Source organism: Amblyraja radiata, chromosome 6 (genome assembly GCF_010909765.2).
Source record: "Amblyraja radiata isolate CabotCenter1 chromosome 6, sAmbRad1.1.pri, whole genome shotgun sequence".
Lineage (NCBI taxonomy): Eukaryota > Metazoa > Chordata > Chondrichthyes > Rajiformes > Rajidae > Amblyraja > Amblyraja radiata.
Genome location: NC_045961.1, coordinates 51,265,310 through 51,289,708, shown reverse-complemented (window position 1 = coordinate 51,289,708; position 24,399 = coordinate 51,265,310). Strand labels below are relative to the sequence as shown.

At 43.8% G+C, this 24,399-nt stretch overlaps 1 protein-coding gene across 6 annotated transcripts in view; it reads left to right on the top strand.

Annotated features, from left to right (window-relative positions):
* Window positions 1-24,399, top strand: part of atp8a2 (ATPase phospholipid transporting 8A2) — a 279,736-nt gene that overhangs the window by 113,249 nt on the left and 142,088 nt on the right. For 5 of the 6 annotated variants that reach the window (XR_004412354.1, XM_033022781.1, XM_033022784.1 and 2 more), the window contains exons 12-19: window positions 6,928-7,055; window positions 9,126-9,203; window positions 11,250-11,338; window positions 12,346-12,390; window positions 14,990-15,059; window positions 16,263-16,368; window positions 21,400-21,482; window positions 23,440-23,489. Coding sequence is in view for 5 of the 6 variants with exons in the window: in XM_033022781.1 (XP_032878672.1) it covers window positions 6,928-7,055; window positions 9,126-9,203; window positions 11,250-11,338; window positions 12,346-12,390; window positions 14,990-15,059; window positions 16,263-16,368; window positions 21,400-21,482; window positions 23,440-23,489 (649 nt within the window). In the remaining variant the exon portion in view is untranslated. The remainder of the gene's footprint in view (window positions 1-6,927; window positions 7,056-9,125; window positions 9,204-11,249; window positions 11,339-12,345; window positions 12,391-14,989; window positions 15,060-16,262; window positions 16,369-21,399; window positions 21,483-23,439; window positions 23,490-24,399) is intronic. The other variant, XM_033022782.1, reaches the window with a different exon arrangement.

Genomic DNA, 24,399 nt, shown 5'->3' with positions numbered 1-24,399 from the left:
GGCCAGGATGATTACATCTGTAAATAAAATATAATATTTTATGTTTATAATTACTTAAACACATCAGAAGGGGTGTCAGGTCTCAGAGTAGTTAAAGGCATACCCAGGGACCTTTGGCTATGTGAGGGCACACATATACAACTATATGTTAAGGCCACCAAGAGCTTTTCAAGGCTCTGAACTTGCTATGCTTGTTATTACACACAAACAAAATTCCGGTCAGACGATTTCCAGGGATAAAATGGGGTTGATCTATGCAGGAGTAGACACTGATTCCAGATCTCACTGCACCAGGGCTGCTGCAACATCGGCAGCAAGGGTTGTTGACGTTCCGTTTGATCACATCCTAACGGCTGCAGCATGGTAAAAAACGAACGGGTTTTCCAAACATTTTATAATAACCCAATGCCAGACCAAAGGTATTTGTCAACTCTATTTTACGTTTTATTTATTTATAGTTCCACCGGGAGGTGTTACTATGATTATTACTTCATTAACTGTAACAATAGGATTGTTTATTTAAGTACTGTTGTACGGGGGACTGGTTTAGAGGTGACACCGGGGGCGCGGCCCAGTTCGGATGATGACTGCACAAAGACAATAAAGTTCAAGTAAGCAAGACTGCTTTAATCGTCCATTATGTATAGTCCAGATAGAGACAGAACATAATGAAACATGGTGGCAGCGGTGGACGTCGAAAATTGTCAGAATTAACTAGAAAAGTGAAAGTTTAGCTAGCTAGCAGCAGGCTAACGTTAGCCTTACAGAAGCCGGCAAAGAAGAAAATGCAGTTGAACAATTGAAGCCAGTAGCTTGTTTTCAGTGGGCCCGTAGCCAACAGCACACCAAAGACACAACAAAGCACAAAAGATAAGCAGTTAGCCTTCAGCATCGGCAAAGAAAAAAAACAACAGCTAGCTGACAGCGATGGAAGGGCTAAAATCCCCTGGAACTTTGGTTTTAGACTCCAACAACTTGGCGAAGTCATGGAAAAGTTGTAAGGAGGAGTTCACACTGTACATAGACCTTACCATGCCAGACGCCGAAGAGAACACAAAAGTCAAGCTATTCAACTATCTCATCGGAGAAAAAGGCAGAGAACTTTGGGCAACTTTGTCGAGTGCTAGCCCTTCAGCGAGGACCACAGTGAGTTCAATGATCATACAGTTTGACAAGTACTGCAACCCAAAGGTGAACGAGACTGTGGAAAGGTACCGATTCTTCATGAGGAACCAAGGATTGGATGAAAACGTGGACAGCTATGTAACAGACTTAAAAATACTTGCTAGTAGTTGCAATTTTGGGGACATTAGAGATTCATTGATTAGAGATCGACTTGTGTGTGGTACAAATAGCTCAGCACTGAGGGAGAGATTACTCAGGGAAGAGAAGCTGACTCTTGAGACATGCCTGCACATTTGTAGAGCTACAGAGCTGTCAAGGGAGAATAGCAGAACACTGCAAGGACAGACAGTGGAGGAGGTACATGCACTGAAACAGGCAGAAGAGAGACAAAAAGACAATGAGATACTGTGCAAGTTTTGTGGTAGAACACACGAGAGGAATAAGAAAAAATGCCCAGCTTTTGGAAAAAAGTGTAAGAAGTGTGGAAAGGAAAATCATTTTGCAGCTCAGTGCAGATCGAGACAAGAGAGCAGTAGGAAAACTAAGAAAGTGCATGCAGTTACAGAGCAGACTAGTGACAGTGACTTATGAGGATGTCAACTGTATAACTGAAGCAAATAGAGAGGATGAAACTGTAAACCAGGTTAAAAACAGCCACAGTCAGGGCCAGCAGCTCTTTGCAGGAATGAAGATAGGGGAAAAGTTAGTTGAATTCCAGATAGACTGTGGGGCCACCTGTAATATCATCCCCATCGATCTACTAAACCCAGACACACAGTTAGAGCACACTGAGAAGGTGCTAGTGATGTATAACAAGACCAAGTTGACTCCTCTGGGTACATGTAAGGTTAAGGTCAGAAACCCCAGAAACAACAAGCTGTACCGACTAGAGTTTCAAGTGGTTGACCAGAGTAGCAGAATCCCTTTACTGGGCAGAAAAGCCAGCGAGGCAATGAAGTTGATAAAAGTACAGTACGAGAATATTCTGGCTATAGACAACATAGTGAAGAAAGAGCCGAGCCCAGTGACAAAGGGAGAAAGTGGCAAACATATGACCATGGACAAAATAAATGAAGAGTTTGAGGATGTGTTCACCGGAGATGGCTGCATGGAGGGCGAATATAGAATAGAGATAGATGACAGGGTACCGCCAGTGAAACTGCCAAAGCGCAGAGTGCCTGTAGCTATGATGACACCTCTACAAGAGGAACTCAAAGATCTAGAGAGAAGAGGGATAATCACACCAGTGGAACGCAGCACTGACTGGATCAGTAGCATGGTCGCAGTGAGAAAACCTAATGGGAAGCTGAGGATCTGTATAGACCCAAAACCTCTGAATCGGGCACTAAAAAGAAGTCACTATCCACTCCCAATTATAGATGACATCCTGCCGGAGATGTCAAAGGCAAAAGTATTCACAGTCTGCGACGTGAAGCAAGGCTTCTGGCACGTCAAACTAGAGGAAGAGTCGAGCTTCCTTACCACATTCGCCACCCCATTTGGTCGCTTCCGCTGGCTAAGGATGCCGATGGGAATAAGCCCAGCACCTGAAGTGTTCCAAAGAAAGCTCATGCAGGCCCTGGAGGGCCTCCCAGGAGTCTGCGTCATAGCAGATTTACGTTAATCACGGGGGAAGGAGCAACACAAGAGGAGGCAGGAAAGGACCACGACGAGAAAGTCAGACGCTTTCTAACCAGGTGCAGAGAGCGCAACATCAAGCTGAACGCGGACAAATTCAAGCTCAGACAAAAAGAGGTACCCTACATAGGTCATCTGCTCACGGCCGAGGGACTGAGGGTTGACCCGGAGAAAGTACGGGCAATCAGAGAGATGCCAAGGCCAACGGACGTGAAAGGGGTACAGAGATTAGTTGGGATGGTCAACTATCTTTCTAAGTTCTATGACCACCTTTCAGATGACTGAGATTCTGAGACAACTCACGCGCAAGGAGAACATGTGGGAATGGACGGACATCCAAGAAGGGGCGTTTCAAAGACTGAAAGACAAAATCGCTAAAGCACCAGTTCTACAGTACTACAACAAGGAAAAGGAGTTGACACTTCAGTGTGATGCATCTGACACGGGACTGGGGGCCGCCCTGACACAGAAAGGTAAACCGGTAGCATTTGGTAGTAGGGCACTCACACTAACTGAAAGGGGCTATGCCCAAATAGAGAAAGAATGCTTAGCCATAGTGTTTGGGATGGAAAAGTTCCATCAGTATACTTATGGTAGAGAGGTCACAGTACAAAGCGACCACAAGCCTCTAGAAAATATACACAGAAAGCCATTACTTAGTGCACCTAAGAGACTGCAGAGAATGCTACTCAGGCTGCAGCAGTATGATATCAGTGTGACCTATGTTCCAGGCAGGGACATGCTACTTGCAGACACGCTGAGTAGAGCATACTTACCAGAGAGCACTAAGGGAGAGAGTGAGACAGATATAGAGACTGTGAACATGGTCAGCTACCTACCCATTTCAGCAGAGAGGCTGAGTGCCATCAGGGCTGCAACAAAAGATGACACAAAGTTACAGAGTGTGGCAAACAGAATACTGTCAGGGTGGCCCAAGAGAAAAAAGGACTTACCAAGTGACATCAGGCACTACCACACTTTCCAAGATGAACTGAGTTTCCAGGACGGCATAGTGTTCCGAGGAGACAGAGCCGTGATACCTGACGCACTCAGGGTGGACATCACTCACAGGATCCACTCCTCTCACCTGGGAGTAGAAGGATGTCTGAGGCGAGCGAGGGAGTGTGTATACTGGCTTGGAATGAACGACGAGATCAAGACCTTCATCGCCAAATGTGACATATGTAGGTCAGTGGACCCAAAGCAACAAAGAGAGACACTACATCCACATGACATGGCCAGCAGACCCTGGGCCAAGGTAGGAACGGACCTTTTCTCCTTTCACAATAAAGACTATCTGATAACAGTAGATTATTATTCAAACTTTTGGGAGGTCGATTATCTACCTGACACTAAGAGCAACACAGTGATCAAAAAACTCAAGTCCCACTTTGCCCGACAGGGGATTCCTGACATTGTTATCTCGGATAACGGACCCCAGTATGCATCACAAGAGTTTCAGCACTTCAGCCAGAAGTGGGGCTTTGAACACAGGACATCGTCGCCGGGATACCCGCAGAGTAATGGGAAGGCGGAGTCAGCGGTAAAGACAGCCAAGCGCCTGATGCTGAAGGCTGCAGCAGCGAGACAGGATCCGTACTTGGCAATGCTGGATCATCGCAACACACCGAGCCAGGGCCTCAACACAAGCCCGGCACAGAGACTCCTAAGCAGGAGGACCAGGACCCTGCTTCCCACAAAGGACACTCTGCTGAAGCCAGAGGTGACACACGACGAACAGGGACTGAAATACAACAGACAGAGACAGGAAAAGTACTACAACCGCACAGCAAAAGACATGGACACTCTGAAAAGAGAGGACAGTGTGAGAGTACAGCCCTGTGACACACACAAGGGTTGGAGACCAGCGAGAGTGGTCCAACAGGTGAGCCATAGATCGTATGAGGTGGAGTTAGAGTCAGGAGGTGTTCTGAGACGAAATCGTCGCCACCTCAGACACAATCTCACCACGCTCACACCAACACAAAACACACCCACACCAACAGTGACTGAGGCGGCCATACCGCCAGATGGCCCAGCAGAGAACCAAGACACGGTCACCAGGTCAGGTCGACAAGTTGTCACCACGGTCACCAGGTCAGGTCGACAAGTTGTCAGACCCTGCTACCTGACGGACTATACTCAGTGATTAGAGTATGGACTATGAAAAAAAAAAAGAAATGAAAATGTGTTGTTTATGCACTTGTTGGAAACGGATGTTTTGAACTGTTGATTTATTATTGCTTATGTTGTTAGATCTGTTGTAAATGAGCAGAGCATATGGTACAAGTGTTGTACAGAATACCTAAGGGAAAGAGACTAACTTGAAAAGTGAAAAAGAAAGATGTAACAATAGGATTGTTTATTTAAGTACTGTTGTACGGGGGACTGGTTTAGAGGTGACACCGGGGGCGCGGCCCAGTTCGGATGATGACTGCACAAAGACAATAAAGTTCAAGTAAGCAAGACTGCTTTAATCGTCCATTATGTATAGTCCAGATAGAGACAGAACATAATGAAACATTAACAGCATCAGAATGTTTTAAATCAATGTCATGACTGTATGTATTATGAATGTTTTTTCCCTCATTTGTCAATTAAGCAGTTGTGGTTGTGTAGACTCGTTTCTCACGGCATGAAATCACAGAGCTTTGAAATCTTCACATAGTCACTCACGTGACTCCGAAGTAAAATAGTAAGATTAAACGAGAACTTACCAGTTTGAAGTTTGATCTTTATTTTATGAGGAGTTACGATGAGGGACTACGTGCCCTCCGCTCCCACCCTCATAAAGGTCATCTGGTAGTTCTAGTCTTCTCTGATCTTACTATGTTTACTTCAATTGCTGTTATCTGTGATTTCACACCGCTGCTTTGAAGATTGAGGCGCATGCGCACGAGTGGGGTTCTTCACGTAGTCCCTCATCGAAACTCCTCATAAAATAAAGATCAAACTTCAAACTGGTAAGTTCTCGTTTAATCTCACTATTTAAGAGACTTTTGGATAACCACATGGATGTGCTGGGAATGGAGGGATGCAGGTTATGTGCAGGTAGATAGGAGTTGTTCTTGGCATCATGTTAGGCACAGACACTGTGGGCCGAAGGGCCAGTTCCTGTGCTGTACTTGTACAGGTTCTATCACCTTTGACATTCAAAATCCTTAGTAATATTGAATTTAACAGTGCCAATGTTCTCATGATTGTTCAACTAATATTTAAAGAAGCCTAAAATGTTTGCCTTACTATGAATGTGAGCCTTTTTTGTCTGCTGCTACCTCATCGCATGTGGGCACTGGTGGCTTTGGAATTACTTATCAGCTGACACTAGAATGTTGTTGTTTCTTCAAAACATAACACAGAAATTTAGTAGAAGATACTCAGAATAGTTGTGCAATATTTTCAATGGTTAAGCATTGTACCATTGAAGTGCTTGTAACATAAAACTATTTATAAACAAATAAATACATTTATATTGATTTATATTGTAATTTAATTATTATTCAATTTAACTAAAGCAAAGGTTATAAAAGGGCAGCACGGTGGTGCAGCAGTAGAGTTGCTGCCTCACACTGCCAGAGACCCGGATTCGATCCTGACTACGGTTGCTGCTGTGCAGAGTTTGCATGTTCTCCCTGTAACTGTGTGGGTTTTCTCCAGGTGCTCCAGTTTCATCACACATCCCAAAGACGTGCGGGTTTGTAGGTTAATTGGCCTCTGTAAATTGCCCCTAGTGTGCAGGGAGTGGATGTGAGAGTGGGATAACACAGAACTGCGGAGTTTCTATGTTCTCCCTGTGACTGTGTGGGTTTTCTCTGGGTGCTCGGGTTTCCTCCCGCATTCCAAGGACCTGCAGGTAAGTTGTCCCTAGTGTGTGGGAGGTGAAACTGGGATTACATAGAACTAGTGTGAACAGGTGATCGATGGTTGGCATGGCATTGGTGGGCTTAAGTGCCCATTTCCTCGCTGTATCTCTAAAACTAAAAAAGATAATTTATTGAATTAAATTATTTCACGCAAGAAAGAATAATTTAAATTTGCAACTCTATCCATAGATGTGAATGTAATCAGGAAACCATGTTGGTAGGTGATGCAGGTAGCTAGTTCTAGTCGGCAGTGGCAGGTATTGTACAGTTAATTGTATTTTATCTTTCTTCCTTGACACAGGTAAGACCACACCTAACTTTGGCTTCAACCTTCTCACCTTCATCATTCTTTACAACAACCTCATTCCGATCAGTTTGCTGGTTACTTTGGAAGTTGTCAAGTTTACACAAGCCCTCTTCATTAACTGGGTTTGTAATTGTTCCATTAATAATACAATGACATTTGTGTTGCTAGCTCGCCCGAGCGATTCTGTGAGATTTATTGAATGAATGAATTATACTTTTTTGTTGCATGTGCCCAGGGTACCTAGTACAGTGAAATGCTTTGTTTCGCATACACAAGAGTCGCCATGTCCCCGGCAACGACAAAGTTACAATATACCGAACAGTCCTATCTACTGTCTGTCGCCGCCTTGGCAGCAAGCTCCCCTCACCCCATGCTGGTTGCTCCTTCGTGGGGTCCCCCCTCCCGTCATTCTCAGCGGCCCTTTGCTGGGTCCCCCATTGCTCTCCCTGGTCCCTCCTCGCTCTCGGTCCCTCCTCGCTCTCACTCTCGGTCCCTCCTCGTCCTTGGCGGTCCGATTCTCATTGACGCCAGTGGCTTGGGGCCAATTCGGAGTCTGCGGTGGTTGAGCCGGGCCTACCGGGCGTCTCCTCTGTCGTCGATCCGCGGCGGACATTCTGTCGTCAGTTTTCAGCGGAGAGCCGTTTGAGCAAAAGGAGACAATTGAAACTGCAGACGCTTGAACCGTGATCAAAACTCAGCGCTGGAGGAACTCAGCGGGTCAGGCAGCATCTGGGGAGGGAATAGATAGATAACATTTTGAGTTGTGATCCTTCTTCAGACTTCAGAAATAAAAAGAATGGTTAAACCAGTTTGGTGGCACTGTGACTCAGCTGGTAGAGCTGCTGCCTCACTGAGTCAGAGACCCAAGTATGATCTTAATTTCAGATGCTGTCTGTGTGGAGTTCATACATTCTCACTGTGACCACATGGGTTTCTTCCTGGTGCTCTGATTTCCTCCCACATCCAAATGTAGGTTAATTAGCCTCTGCAAATTTTAAATAGTTCCTAGTATGTAGCATGGTGCTAGTTTATGAATTGATCGCTGGTCAACGTGGAATCTTTGAGCTGAAGGGCCCATTTCAGCACTGTATCTCTAAAGTCTAACGCTGTATCTCTAAAGTCTAACGTGTAGGGAGAGGATGAGAAAGTGGGGTAACACAAAACTAGTATGAATGGGTGATTGACTCGGTGGGCCAAAGGCCTGTTTCCATGCTATATCTCCAAACTAAAAACAATAATGGAATGTTTCTTGTATTATCTCAATGGGGTTGGGTTAGGTAAGGGCGAGGTACAGCGAGACCTGGGTGTCCTTGTACACCGGTCACTGAAAGTTGGTGTGCAGGTACAGCAGGTAGTGAAGAAAGCTAATGGAATGTTGGCCTTCAGAACAAGAGGATTTCAGTATAGGAGTAAAGAGGTTCTTCTGCAGTTGTTTAGGGCTCTGGTGAGACCACATCTGGAGTATTGTGTACAGTTTTGGTCTCCTAATTTGAGGAAGGACATCCTTGTGATTGAAGCAGTGCAGCGTAGGTTCACGAGATTGATCCCTGGAATGGCGGGACTGTCATATGAGGAGAGATTGAAAAGACTAGGCTTGTATTCACTGGATTTAGAAGGATGAGGGGATCTTATAGAAACATATAAAATTATAAAAGGACAGGACAAGCTAGATGCAGGAAAAATGTTCCCAATGTTGGGTGAGTCCAGAACCAGGGGCCACAGTCTTAGGATAAAGGGGAGGTCATTTAAGACTGAGGTGAGAAAAATCTTTTTCACCCAGAGAGTTGTGAATTTATGGAATTCCCTGCCACAGAGGGCAGTGGAGCCCAAGTCACTGGATGGATTTAAGAGAGAGTTAGATAGAGCTCTAGGGGCTAGTGGGGTCAAGGGATATGGGGAGAAGGCAGGCACGGGTTATTGATAGGGGATGATCAGCCATGATCACAATGAATGGCGGTGCAGGCTCGAAGGGCCGAATGGCCTCCTCCTGCACCTATTTTCTATGTTTCTATGTATATTTGGATCAGTTAACATTTGCTATATTTAATATGCATTTACGTGAAATTCAGTTTTGAACATAAATTCAAAATGTTGTTTTTAACCATTCATTGCTGGAATTACTATTAAACACGATAGCCATACGTAAAGAGCTCTGGATTTGAGTTAGTTTTTCATTTTCTTTCAAATTGCAGGATATAGATATGTACCGCTCAAACACAGACACACCGGCAATGGCAAGAACTTCCAACCTGAATGAAGAGTTAGGCCAGGTAGGAAATTTCAACAGAATCTGTAAAAGTACGTTTTTTTAAAAAAAAACACAAAGTGTTGGAGTAACTCAGCGGGTCAGGAAGCATCTCTGGAGAACATGGAAAGGTGACGCGTCAGTCTGAAGAAGGGTTCCCCAAACTGAAATGTCACCTATCCTCATTCTCCAGAGATGCAGCCTGACCCTCTGAGTCACTCCAGCATTTTGTGTCTTTTTTTTGTAACTCAGCATCTGCATTTCCTTGTTTCTGCAGAATCTATATTTATCGGAATGATTATCACTAAATTTCCAAAACTGCTTTCCAGAAATTTCAAGTAATTTATGTTTTATTTCTATGATAATATTTGGTTTTCATTTACCATAGATTTTTAAAGGTTAAATCTATGGTACATTTTTAACCGTTAAAATGCAGTTTAACTTATTGGGCACTTAATGCTTCCAAGTGCAGTTCTTTACAATAAACATTTTTATATGTAATTTTAGAATTGTTTTCTCAAACAATTGCAAAAAAAAATTATGAATAAAAATGTCAAATGTCAAATGCTTTTTTTAACTGTCTTCAGCCTACATTGTGAGTAGGAATATACAAGACCTTTGAGGTGAGGGATTTAATAGGAACCTGAAGGGTAACTTTTTTACACAAAGGGTGGTGGGTGTATTTTCTGTTATTCAACCATTCCTAGCTGGGGAAAAATCTTGTCGGGATCTATCTCAACCCCCACATGTCAGTAGCCAACAAACTGCCTCCCAAATCCCCGTGTGGATTCCATTAATTTGAAAACATAATGGAAATTACGTTTTTTTTAAAGTAAAACTCAGGACGGCACAATAGCATAGCAATAGAGTTGCTGCCTTGCACGGCAGAGATCCGAGTTCAATCCTGACTACAGGTGCTGTCTGTATGGAGTTTGTATGTTATATCTGTGACTGTGTGGGTTTTCTCTGGGTGCTCTGGTTTCCTCCCACACTCCAAAGACTTGCAGGTTTGTAGGTTAATTGGCTTCTGTAAAATACCCTAGTGAGTAGGAAGGAACTAGTGCATGGCTGGTTGCCGCAGACCCGGTAGGCCAAAGGGCTGGTTTCCATGCTCTATCTCTAACCTAAACTCAGTGGGTCAGGCAGCATCCCTGAACATGGTCAGGCAATGTTTTGGGTTGGGACCCTTCTTCAAACTGATTGTGATGGGATGGAGGCGAAATCTGGAGGAGAGGAGATGGCAAGACAAAGCTTGGCGAGTGATAGGTAGGTGGATCCAGGTGAAGGGAGATTTTGAATGTCCAAATGGTTGGACAAAGGCCAGAAATGAAAAGACAAGAGCGAGTGAGATAAGGAATGTTGAAGCAAAGTAGAAAGGCCATGCAGAGTTGGTGTTTGAAGTAACTGTCAATTTATTAAAACTGGTTCAGACCAGGAGGCCAGTCAAAGCTAATCTTCTGAGTGTGACTTTGGTACGATTTTTATATTTTCACATGACAAGATTACACAGAAACTTGATTAACAGTAAAACTACATCTTGATTACAAAATGGAGGTTACAAAAAGACTTAATTAGGTAACAAACCAAATAGAATGATTTTCCACGTCTTAGTTGACGGTAGATCCAATTTTCTGGTACAATAATGGGTGCACGCTATAACACAATCAACGATGTTCCTGAAACTTGGGTGTCGTCACCTTTGCACTCCATGCCTCCACTTTTAAGCTTTGTCTGTGGTTCCCTGTCACCACATTTGCACAATCCACATCCCTATTCACTAGTTATTAGCTATTCTTTCTCCAACAAAAAGGAGGTCTTGACCCAAAACGTCACCAATTCCTTCTCTCCAGCGATGCTGCCTGTCCCGCTGAGTTACTCCAGGATTTTGTGTCTATCTGATCATATTGTTCTGGTTATCATATGTAAACCACCAGTGACAATTGTAGTTTGGTCTAAAATGCAAGAGGCAGGATATATTGGAATTTGCCCGCTGTCTTTTCCTGCAAGGAAAATATGAAATTATCACGTTTTATGTTATTTAAAATTTATTGTCTTTAATTTTATCTTCCAGGTAAAATACTTATTTTCGGATAAAACTGGCACCTTAACTTGCAACGTCATGGCATTTAAAAAATGCACCATTGCTGGCATTTCGTACGGGTAAGCACAGAAATGGGCGGTAGCAATAAATGCTCATTTTTATACTTTGATTTATTGTGAATTATCTATGAATCGGGAAGATATTTCCCATTCATAAAAGAAGAAAATTGAATGATGAAATATACCAATATGGTTCATTAATTTTCCACAGACACCAAAAATGCTGAATGCAACCACATGCGCTTTTTATCTTGTTATATTTGGTCCATGCTTTCCTCATTTGCTGCCTGTCACTTTCAATATTGCTTGTTATTATAACATGGATCAGTACAGCACAGGAACGGGCCCTTCAGGCCCACAATGTTTGTGCCGTACATATCCAGGCCTTTCACTATCCGCTACGGTGATTGAGAATTGTCCTTCCTGCCCCCTCTCAGCCCACGACGCAACTAAATTCAAAATACCAAATATTTCTGTGTCTGAAAGTGTGCGTTTTAAAATTAATTGTTTGGAGAATGCTGAAAACTTTGTTATGGCATTAGTAAATAATGAGGATGTATTCTGATATTACAGCAGAGACTGATGATATTCAACATCTGCATTGTGAAGTATTTCCATCCATGTAATAATCAAGTAGAATCTTCTTTAACTAAAAAAAAACATTTGGGAAATGTTGACATTTTTATTCCCAATTTATTTTTTTTGCAAGCCTGCAGTCATGATCATGCAGCACGGGAACAGGCCCTTCGGCCCAACCCATGCCAACCAACGTGCCCCGTCCACACAGGTCGCACCTGCCTGCATTTGCCCCATATCCCTCTAAACCTATCCTATCCAAGTTCCTGTCCAAGAGTTTTTTAAACGTTGTGATACTACCTGCCTGAACTACCTCCTCTGGCAACACTTTCCCTACACCCTGCTGTGTGGAAAAAGTTCCCCCTCACCTTCCTATTAAATCTTGTCCCTCTCACCTTAAACCAATGTCCCGATGAAAGTGTTATAACTATTTAATTCTTATGGTTCTCGAGTTTGGGTATTAAATTTACAATGGAATTTTCTTTACTCAGCCATATTACGGATTCTGATATTGAACGGTCTTCTGATGAATTGGGGTAGGAGAATTTTTTTTATTTCATTTGCTACTGTATTACATACTGCAAATTTAATGTAGCTTGTAAGCATGGAAACAGGCTTTTTGGCCCACCGAGTCTATGCCGACCAGCTATCTCCGCACACCAATGCTGTCCCACACACACTTTAATTATACCAAGCCAATTAATCTACGATTAATCTACAAACCTGTACGTCTTTGGAGTGTGGGAGGAAGCAGGATATCCAGGAGAAAACCCACGCAGCTCACCGAGAGAATGGCCAGCCATTGGAGTTCCGCCATTGGAATTCCATTAGAAATGTACACATCTTGTTAATTCTAAAATGTAGACTTGTGTTTGTACCACTCGACATAGTAGAACTGCTGAAACATGGAACTGCAGATGCTTGTTTACAAGTGACAGGGTGCAAGTAACTCAGCGAGTCAGGCAGCAACTCAAGAGAACATGGATGGGTGATGTTTTGGGTCGGGACCCTTTTTAAGATTGATTTTTTTTTTAGGTTGGGACTATTCAAATTTAATCTGATGATCTGGCACCTCCTTTAATCCAGCCAAAGTTAATAGAAGTGAAATCCCCCCCCCCCTCCCCTCCCCTTGAAGTCCCCCTAAAAATGTGGCGCCTAGGCCGGGTGAGGTGGCCGATATTGACCTCCTCGGGACTTCTGTGGCAGATCCATTCCCAAAACTTGCCCCGTACTTCTTTAACTTTTTCCCATCTCGCCTTAAAGCTTTGGCCTCAGGTCCTTGAAGAGTCAGGTCCAGAGTGTTTAATTGTCATATGTGCTGACAACAGAACACTGAAATTGTTCAGCAACTAAACTATCCTTCCAACAATTAGACAGCGGTCCTGAGCTACTACCTACCTCATTGGAGATCTTTGGACTATCTTTGGACTTTACTGGACTTTATCTTGCACTAAACGTTATCCCCTTTATCATGTGTCTGTACACTATGGATGGCTCGATTGTGATCATGTATTGTCGTCCCACTGACTGGTTAGCATGCAACAAAAGCTTTCACTGTACCTCGCTACATGTGACAATAAACTAAACAATAAATTCTTACTTGCAGCAGCATATCAGGCCTGTAAAAGCAATCTACATAGATAGCATATAATAAACAAAACTAATTCAATAAACTAATAACCCCAATACTATTGCAAAAAAGTCCTCAAACTGCTGAGCATCCTGGACAATACAGCTCACCCCCTCGATGGCGCACTGGTCAACCTGTGAATGTACCTTCATCAACACACTGGTTCCACCAAGATGCAGGACAGAACGCCACAGGAGATCCTTCTTCCCTGTGGCTATCAAACTTTACAACTCCCCCTTCTGTCGTGAGGTAGACTGAGACTGACTACCCCCCCCCCCCCCCCCCCCCCCCCCCTCCAATCTTTGCACATCCCCCAAGCCTTCCACTCATCACTTTAATTTCATGAATTTTGGTGTTTTGGATATTTTGTGTTTTTATGACTATTGGCAGATCAATTTCCCTTCTGGGATAAATAAAGTCCCAAAAAGTCGTAATGTAAGTCCCAAGCTATTCATGTGACCAATATAGTCCATAGTTTATGGTTGAGGTTAGTGTTGGGTAGTGTTGTTGGGAAGAAGCTATACTTGAACCTGGTGGTCACGATTTACAGCCTCCTATACCTTCTTCCTGATGGTAGGAGTTACATTCTGCCTTGGGAAAAAAAGGTTTCAACTGATTATCCTACCTCATAAGTAAGAAGTCAAGTAAGAAAGAAGATCGGAAGAGGATAGGTTGGGTGAGCGGGCAAGCAAGAAGGCAGATTATTATCTGAATGGTGTCAGATTGGGAAAAGGGGAGTACAACGAGACCTGGGTGTCTTTGTACATCAGTCACTGAAAGTAAGCATGCAGGTACAACAGGCAGTGAAGAAAGCTAATGGCATGTTGGCCTTCATAACGAGAGGATTGAGTAAAAGAGCAAAGAGGTCCTTCTGCAGTTGTACAGGGCCCAGGTGAGACAACACCTGGAGTATTGTTTGCAGATTTGGTCTCCTAATTTGGGGAAGGACATTCTTGGTATTGATGGAGTGCTGCGTAGGTTAACAAGGTTAATTCCTAGGATGGCGGGACTGTCTTATGAAAAAAGATTGGAACAACTGGGCTTGTATTCACTGGAATTTAGAAGGATGAAAGGAGATCCTATAGAAACATACGCAATTATTAAGGGATTGGACAAGCTAGATGCAGGAAACGTGTTCCCGATATTGGGGGAGTCCAGAACCAGGGGCCACAGTTTAAGAATAAGGGGTAGGCCATATAGAACTGAGATGAGGGAAGACTTTTTCACCCAGAGAGTTGTGAATTTGCGGAATTCTCTGCCTCTTAAGGCAATGGAGGCCGATTAACTGGATGCATTCAAAAGAGAGTTAGATAGAGCTATTTGGGCTAGCGGAATCAAGGGATATGGGGAGAAGGCAGGTACGGGATACTGATTGTGGATGATCAGCCATGATCACATTGAATGGTGGTGCTGGCTCGAAGGGCCAAATGGCCTCCTCCTTCTATGTTCTATGTTAAGTAAGAAAAAGATTATTAATGATTGCTTATTCTGCTTTCAATTGATAGACAGGCCATTTCTACAAATGAGGATGATGAGTTTGATGACCCAACATTATCAGATAACATCAATGGACACGTGAGTCTTTATTGCTGTGTTCTCGGGTGTACTTGTGGTGTTTTTTAAAATATAAAAGTAGAGTTTATGCAATGACTTAATCTGACTGAAAATGTTTCCAAAGTGTTTTGTGTCAAATGAATGAAATCAAATTGCATTAAAGGTTTTAACATCAGCATACAATATATTATTATGTCTGGGGGCGAGGAGGAGGGGTGGTTTAGAGCTAGAGGTATCGAAGTGTGAAAACACACATGTCCAGATTTAGGGATATTTTCTTCCCATCTGTTGTTGAGCAACTAGAGAGCGGTCCTGAGCTACCATCTACCTTATTGCACACCCTTGGACTATCTTTGATCAGACTTTACTGGAGTTTATCTTGACTAAATAATTCACGTTTTTCCCAGCATCATGTATCTATACACTGTGGATGGCTAGATTGTAATCATATATCGTCTTTCCACTGACTGGTGAACACGTAACAAAAGCTTTTCACTGTACCTTGGTACACTTGAGAATCAGCTAAACTCAAACAGACGAAACAAGGATTGAGGGATCTATCCATAAACGCAGAGGGGAATCCATGCTTACTGAAGAAAGATGGGTCAAATGTTAAAGAAAACTCTATAAAACACACCATTGGGACCGGGCAAAGCAATCAAGTCTATTCTTTATTTCATAGCGTCCAGTACAATCTCTACCTTAAAAATACCCAAAGACGGCCTCCACAGCCTTCTGTTGCAAGAAATCCCACAGCTTCACCACCCTCTGACTAAAGAAATTCCTCCTCATCTCCTTTCTAAAGGTACATCCTTTTATTCGGAGGCTGAGCCTTCTGGTCCTAGATTCTCCCCCTAGTGGAAACATCCACTCTATCCAGGCCTTTCACTGTTAAGTAAGTTTCAATGAAGTCCCCCTCATTCTTCTAAACTCCAGTGAGTAAAAGCCCAGTGCTGTCAAATGCTCATCATATGTTAACCCAATCATTCCTGGGATCATTCTCGTAAACCTCCTCTGGACCCTCTCCAACGCCAGCACAACCTTCCTCAGATATGGAGACCAAAATTGCTTGCAATACTCCAGATGGGGTCTGACTAGTGCCTTATAAATCCTCGGCATTACATCCTTGTGTAGTTTGAGTATGTGCTGATAATTGGGTCTTGAAATCGTGGGCGATGAAAAAGAGCTACAAAAATCACGCCCGTTGTGTCTGCTTTTTTTCAGCCAACATCAAATGAAATCCAGGAATTTCTCATTATGATGGCCATTTGCCATACAGTTGTTCCTGAAAAGGACGGGAATGATGTTAAGTACCAGGCTTCATCTCCAGGTGAGAAGTATTGAGCATAACTTTGTGGAACTGCAAATAATAATTGTACAACCAAGTCAATGCACAGTTGAGTCCCTGCATACATTTCCTAAGAACCAGATTCCTTTATTGCAGATATAACATTTTACAATACAATACCATTTATTTGTCATTTGAACCTCACATGAGGTTCAAACGAAATTTGGTTTCTGCAGTCATACAAGAAAAGAACCAAGACACACACCAACACAATTTACATAAACATCCATCACAGTGAATCTCCTCCTCACTGTGATGGAAGGCAAAGTCTTGTCTCTCCCCTGCTCTCCATTCTTCTCCCGAAGTCAAAGTCAAAGCCCCCGGCGGGCGCTAGCAAGTCCGCGGCCATTTAAAGCCGCGCCGGGCGATGTAAGGCCCTGCTCCGGGTCTTGATGTTGGAGCCCCCGGTGGGCGCTAGCAAGTCCCGCGGCTGTTTAAGCCGCGCAGGGCGATGTAAGGCCCTGCTCCAGGCCACTTTCAACCCTGCAATTCGGGCAGGAGAAGTTACCGTTGCTGGTGCTCCGTGAAGCAGTCTCCCACCGGGGACCCGCGAGCTCCCGGTGTCAACATCCACCGGAGTCGGATCGCAGCAGTGCGCCATCACAGCTCTCCACTCTCCGAAGCCGGCCTGCTCCACGATGGTAGGTCCGCAGCTCCGCCGGCTCCATGACTTGAGCTGTCGTTCCGGTTGGAGGCCGCTCCACGGTGCTAGGCCCCAACGACAACGGAGACCCGACAGGGAAAAGGTCGGGTCCCCGTACAGGGAAGAGATTTAAAAGTTTACCACCCCCCCACCCCCCCACACATACACATTTAAAAACCCACTACAAACTATACTGATTTGTACTGATGATTGAGTTGGAGTCATAGAACCATGCAGCCCCGAAATAGGCCCTTTGGCCCAACTAGTCAATGCCGACCAAGATGCCCCATCTCAGTTTGTTCCATTTGGCTGCATTGGGCCCATATCCCTCCAAAACCTATCCTATCCATGTACCTGCCCAAGTGTCTTTTAAGTGCTGTTGTAGTACCTGCCTTAACTACCTCCTCTGGCAGCTCATTCCACATATCCACCAACCCTCTGAGTGATAAAGTTGCTTGTTGAGTTCCTATGAAATTTTTTCCCTTCCGTCCTAAACTTATGTAATCTAATTCTTGATTTCACCACCCTGGATGAAAGTATCTGGCGTTCACCCTATTGCTTCATCACGATTTAGTCATGGCATCTTGGAATCATGCCGCATGGAACCAGGCACTTCGGCCCAACTCATCCTTGCCAACAACGATGCCCTATCTAATCCCATTTACCTGCGTTTGGCGCATATATCCTCTAGACCTTTCCTATCAATGTACCTGTCCAAGTGCCTTTTTAAATGCTATTGTAGTCCTCGCCTCAACTCCCTCCCCGCAACTCGTTCTGTTGTGGTTCAATGTTCTTAAACAGACACAAACGCAAAAACGCAATCAGTGATCAAGCAGTACAATCTTTATTTTCGCCAGGCGGGTGTGGTAGGACTCTTACAGTATGTAGATTACAGACTATACAGTTCCCATTCCCACACAAAGGGGCAGTGATTTAAGTACATATATATACTCCAATAATCAACGATTCAGCAATACCTTATCTACAGAGCATAGTACAGCCTCTTCCTTCTTAAGATTGACAGATCCTTAAGATTGACAGCTTAAAATTGACAGGTTCTTCTGACAGAGGAAGGGTTAGCCATATATGGTTATATGAGAAGGCTATTTTTCTGCAGAACAAGCATTTTGGTTGTTTCTACTTATGACGCACATTATAATCTTATAGAGCAAGGGTTAGTGCCAACAGTCTGAACCTCCTCTAAATGTTTATATTACAGAGGAGACATTCATGAAGCTGTACTTGTTATCTCGCTTGTTATTGGAAAAAGGTACATCAACATCTTTGTTAGCCTTGTGAGAGCTTCCTGCTGGCTTTGCAATTAATTAGGAGAAAAGTAATAGCCTGTCTTTAATTTCAGCTGAATCCATTTTTGTTAAGAATAAATGTTTTTAACTTCCACAGTTCCATCTCCCCACCACAGTGAAAAAGTTGCAGGATTTGTTGTGCAATGGTTACTGGGAAATGAGCAACCATTAGCACATCAGTTGGAGAAGATAATCCTAGTGTTATGTATCTATTGTTTATTTGATTTTAGATGCTGGTATTTTTGTCACATATATAATTTTTGAGATCACATTAATTGCCCTTATATGCAACAGGTTTGTAGCCGACAACTCAATAAATATATTTTTTTGCTTGTATTTAGTTGACTGGTAGTAAATTACTTGGTAACTAGATTGAGTTAAGAGACAAGAGTGTTTCATTGCCCTGTGTGCTGACCATTTAAGCTGCCATAGAGTGGGTGTGGAGAGGATGTTTCCACTAGTGGGAGAGTCTAGGACCAGAGGGCACAGCCTCAAAATAAAAGGACGAACCTTTAGAATGGAGATGAGCAGGAATTTATTTGGTCACAAGGTGATGAATCTGTGGAATATATTGCCACAGATGGCGGTGGAGGCCAAGTCATCGGGTATTTTTTAAATGAAGTGTGACAGGTTCTTGATTAGCAAGGGTGTCAAAGGTTATGGGGCGAGGGCAGGAGAATGGGCTTGAGAGGGAAAGATAGATCAGCCATGATCAAATGGTGCAGTGGACTCAATGGGACGAATGGCCTAATTCTGCTCCTACGTCTTCTGACAGGAGTCTGAAAACTGACAGCCAGGTTCAGGAACACCTTCTTCACTACAGCCATCAGACTATTAAATGCTCCAACCTTCAAGTCGGCTCTGAACTATATACACTTGGGGACATTATTTCTGCAATATTATTACCTATTTATTTGTTTTGATATATATAACTTTTGTTGTTGTTTATTATGGCTTTTACAGAGTACTATTTTTACATATCTGTTGTGCTGCTGCAAGTAAGAATTCAATTGTTCTGTTTTGGGACATATGTCAATAAAACACTCTTGACTCTTGAGACTGTCTGATTACTAGATTTATTATCTGTAGTAGTGGTTCACCTCGTAGTATTGGGGTTGTAGTTGACAGATGTTTGTGGGAACTCTCCAACAAGCACCTAGACCTTGCTTGGCTGGTGGTGAAAAGGGCCCTCTTTAGTCAGAGGATTGGTGAATCTTTGGGATTTATTTGCCACAGAAGGCTGTGGAGGCCAAGTCAATGGATATTTTAAAAGCAGAGATAGATAGATTCTTGGTTAATAATAATAATAATAATAATAATAAATTTTATTTATGGGCGCCTTTCAAGAGTCTCAAGGACACCTTACAAAATTTAGCAGGCAGAGGAAAAACATGTAAGGGGAATGAAATAAATAGTAGAGACATGACTAGTACACAAAGTAAAGACAGAATACAATTCAAAACACAATATGAGGCAATTAATGCACAGATGAAAAGGGAGGGGGACGTGGGGCTAAGGATAGGCAGAGGTGAAGAGATGGGTCTTGAGGCGGGACTGGAAGATGGTGAGGGACACGGAATTGCGGATCAGTTGGGGGAGGGAGTTCCAGAGCCTGGGAGCTGCCCTGGAGAAGGCTCTGTCCCCAAAACTGCGGAGGTTGGACTTGTGGATGGAGAGGAGACCGGCTGATGTGGATCTGAGGGACCGTGAGGGTTGGTAGGGGGAGAGGAGGTCAGTGAGATATGGGGGGGCCAGATGGTGGAGGGCTTTGTAGGTGAGGATCAGGATTTTGTAGGTGATCCAGTGGGAGATGGGTAGCCAGTGAAGTTGTTTGAGGACTGGAGTGATGTGATGCCAGGATTTGGTGTGGGTGATGAGTCGGGCGGCTGCGTTCTGGACCAGTTGGAGTCGGTTGATGTAGGTGGAGCTGATGCCAAGGAGAAGTGAGTTGCAATAGTCCAGTCGGGAGGAGATGCATGGATGAGTCTTTCAGCAGCGGGAGGTGTGAGAGAGGGTCTGAGTTTGGCGATGTTGCGGAGATGAAAGAAGGAGGTTTTAATGACATGGCGGATGTGAGGCTCAAGGGAGAGGGTGGAATCAAAGATCACGCCAAGGTTGCGGGCCTTGGGAGATGGGGAGACAGTGGTGCCGTCGATGGTGAGAGTGGGGTTATTGATTTTGCTGAGTGTGGCTTTGGAGCCTATGAGGAGGAATTCTGTCTTATCGCTGTATTGGTTAGTATGGGTTTCAGGGGTTATAGGGAGAAAGCAGGAGAATGGGGTTAGGGGAGATAGATAGATCAGCCATGATTGAATATTGGAGTAGACTTGATGGGCCGAATGGTCTAATTCTGCTCCTATTACTTATGACCTTATGACCTCCAAGTCATATCCTTCCTGTACTGTCGGAATCTTACTACCGACGCATACTGTCCTACGGAGAGGAGCCGGTTGCCCATCTCTTCGCAGAGTGAGGAGTTGCGAGGATGGTCTGGAGAACGATACAAGAGTCCTTGTCACGGTTCATTCCAAACAGCTCCACAACAGAGTACTCTGTGATTCACAGGCTGTTCTCAGGGGCACATTCGGAGACTGAAATCTCGTGCTGCCGGAAGATCACCAACTCGGCGAAAGACGCCCTTTGGCCTGTCCGAAGTTGGTTGATGTCCCAGCAGAGCAAGATGTCAGTCTGTGAATGTTGCCGACTGGCCCGCTCCAGACTGCAGGAGTACGCGCTGAGGGACACACTGAAGCTCGGTGCAGCCAATGCCAAGGCACTGTGGGGGAGGACCACAGTCTAGGGTCTTTCCGTTGCTGTACATTGAGGGGCAGGGCACGGTGGGGCCGCCATTCCAACAAGGGAAGGGATATCACCCCTAGGGGCCACATGAGTGGAAAAGATGTTTTGTTTAAAGAAAGGTGCAAAACCTACTGTGCAGGACACTTGAATGTATAGATTATGAGAATATCTAGTATTTTTTGCACTTTTTATTTTGTATTTATTTTTGTTCCGAATAAAGTTTAATTTGGGAGAAAACTTGCTGACAGGTGTTCTCTTGTGTAGATGAAAGCTCATTGGTAAATGCTGCAAAGAAGCTTGGTTTTGTTTTCACTGCAAGAACTCCTGATTCTGTCGTCATCAATGCCGTGAGTAAAGCGCTTGGCATTTTTTATTCTGGGCTGTGTGTAAGGGAGGAGGGTACAGTCAGGGTGGGGTCCAGAAAGGTGCATGGAACCATATCCGTGTGAGTTTGGTTTGATTGGTCTCCAGGGTCGGTTGGGTTAACATATGATGAGCATTGGACGGCTCTGGGCCTGAACTCACTGGAACTTAGAAGGATGAGGGGAGACCTCATTGAAAGTTACTGAATAGTGAAAGGCCTTGATAGAGTGGATATTGGGAGGATGTTTCCACTGCCGGAGTTTTATTTTCTCGGGGTGCGAGCTTATGCTGAAGATTTGTTCCGACTGCCGGTCTGTGAATTTTTTTTTTTTTAATCGCGGGACAAGTTCAGCGCTGGAGTAAAATAAAAAGCTTCTAATGCCGTGAATGCCGACAACGGGGACGGATTTCAGGTACGGGACAGCGAAAGGAAAGCCGTTTATTTTACATATAAACGTGCTTCTTAGGATTACCTTAATTCAAATTTTATGTTACGAAAAGGTGACTTAGAACCGGCAGTGTTTTTCCTGCCGATATGGGGTTTAAATTCACCGCAACCGCAACGTTCCAATCGATCGCGTTCCACAAAAACCCACTCGCAAGATGATTAAAATGGCTATTAATTTACGGGAATTAAACACTAAATTCCTTCCATTTGGCCTATAAATTCATGACAATGAGATTTAAAAATCATGTTATATTGTGAATTCTTGTGTGAATGTTATTTGGACACAGGCTATTTAAAAATGTTAATCTTTCTTAAGAAATGGATAGATGTTTAGATCTAGTAATTGAATTTTGTAATTAGCTACAATTGGGTAACTAACTAATTATATGCTTTAATTTCAGGTCATCCAAGTAAGATTGTTTCATATTTGTTTCAGAATGCTTCAATCTATAATAACTGAAAATCTCTTTCAGTTCTCTTAATTTTTAAGAAAGTTATGGGCTTTTGACTGTCCTCGATCACAGCTTTAGTGTTAAGTCATGCAAGATATGAAAGTGAATTAGGTGTCAAATTAAACTTCTTTTTATGCTTTATATGATGGGATAAATTGCAGACTTGATTTTTAAAATCTCAAAATTTTGTAACATTGCTATTGAAATGGGACAAATTTTGCGTTCAGTTGAAGAGTAATAAGTTCTGCAAGTGGGGAGAGTTGCTGTAAATCCCAAACTTCCTGAACAACAGATGTCTTCACATCATTCGCAATGTTCATGAAAGACAGTAAGACATAGGAACAGAATTAGGCTCTTTGGCCTATTGTGTCTGCTCCGCCCTCAGTCTCACTCTCTTGCCTTCTTCCGTAATCTGTAATACCCTCACTATTAATCTCCATTTAAAAAAACACCAAATGACGGCCTCCACAGCCATCTGTGGCAATGAATTCCACTGTCTAAAGAAATTCCTTCTCAACTCAATTTTGAAGATACATCCTTTTAATTCTGAGGCTGTACCCTCTGGTCTTAGACTCTCCCTCTTGTGGAAACAACCTCCCCACATCCACTCTATCTAGGCCTTTCATTTTCTAGTAGGTTTCAATGAGGTCCCCCTCTTCCTTCTAAACTCCAGCGTCTACAGGCCGAGTGCCATCAAACACTCCTCGCACGTTAACCCATCATCCTCGGGATCATTCTCATAAACCTCCTCCGGCCAAGTGATTGCTGATTCCTCGCTGCCCAGCCCCAGTCATTCTCATCCGCTGTAAGTGAACGTGGGCCGTCAGAATGAGTGCACAAGGCAGCTTGCTTTATGTTGAGAATTTGTTCATTCTTTTCTTTTTAAGAATGGAAGAATTTTACGGAAATATTCATGCAGAATCTCTTGCTTTAAAAAAAGATGAATGTTACGTGTGCAGTATTTGTTCAAGTAAGTTTATGTACCTCAACAGGTGCATTAATACGATAAAATAATTGATTATATTATTTTTCATTTCCCAGATGGGAGAGAAGCAGATTTATCAGCTTCTGCATGTTCTGGAATTTACCAGGTACTGCGACCATTTTGTATGTTAAAGTATCGTCATTATTGTCACATCCTCTGTATTGGCCCTCACCCAACCCGTCTCGTCTTGCCTGCCATCCTCTCACCCAACTCTTCACCCTTGCCCTCATTCTCCACCTTCACCCACTGCTGCTTTGCAAATGTCTCCCATTCTTTCATTCCTTCCTTCACCTCTGAATGCTTCCTCTTCTCTCTCACTTTACCGGTTGCGTCCCCTCTCAACCCCATCGCATCTCTCCCTCCCCCCTCCCTATCCTTGCACCCCTGTTCTCCTGTCCCTTCCCTCGCACTCCCTCACACGGCCTGTAGTGGGCCCCGATTGCCCACCAACACTGTGCAGATTATTTTAGTTTAGAGATACAGCATGGAAATAGACCCTTCAGCCCACGGATTCCATGCCGATCATTGATCACCCATTCACGCTAGTTCTATCCTGCACACCAAGGACAATTTACAGAAGTAAATTAACCTGCAAAACTTCACGTCTTTGGAACGTGGCAGGAAACTGGAGCACCCAGAGTAAACCCACGCAGTCAAAGGGAGAACTTACAAACTCCATACAGGCAGCACCCGCAGTCAGGATCGCACCCGGGTCTCTGGCACTCTGAGTGCTTTTACATAATTATTTATTTTCTCACTGGACCCGGGTTTGATCCTAATGCTTGGGCTCTGTCTCTGTGGAGTTAGTCTACGTGGGTTTCCTCCAGGTGCTTCAGTTTCCTCCCACATCCCAAAGATGTGCGGGTTTGTAGGTTAATTGACCCTCTGTGCAATTACCCCTGGTATACCGGGAGTGGATGAGAAAAGGAATAGTTGACATTTTGGGTTGTTTTGAAAGCACCCCCTATTCCTTTTCTCTAGACTTGCTGCCTAAAGGGCCTGTCCCACTTGCATGC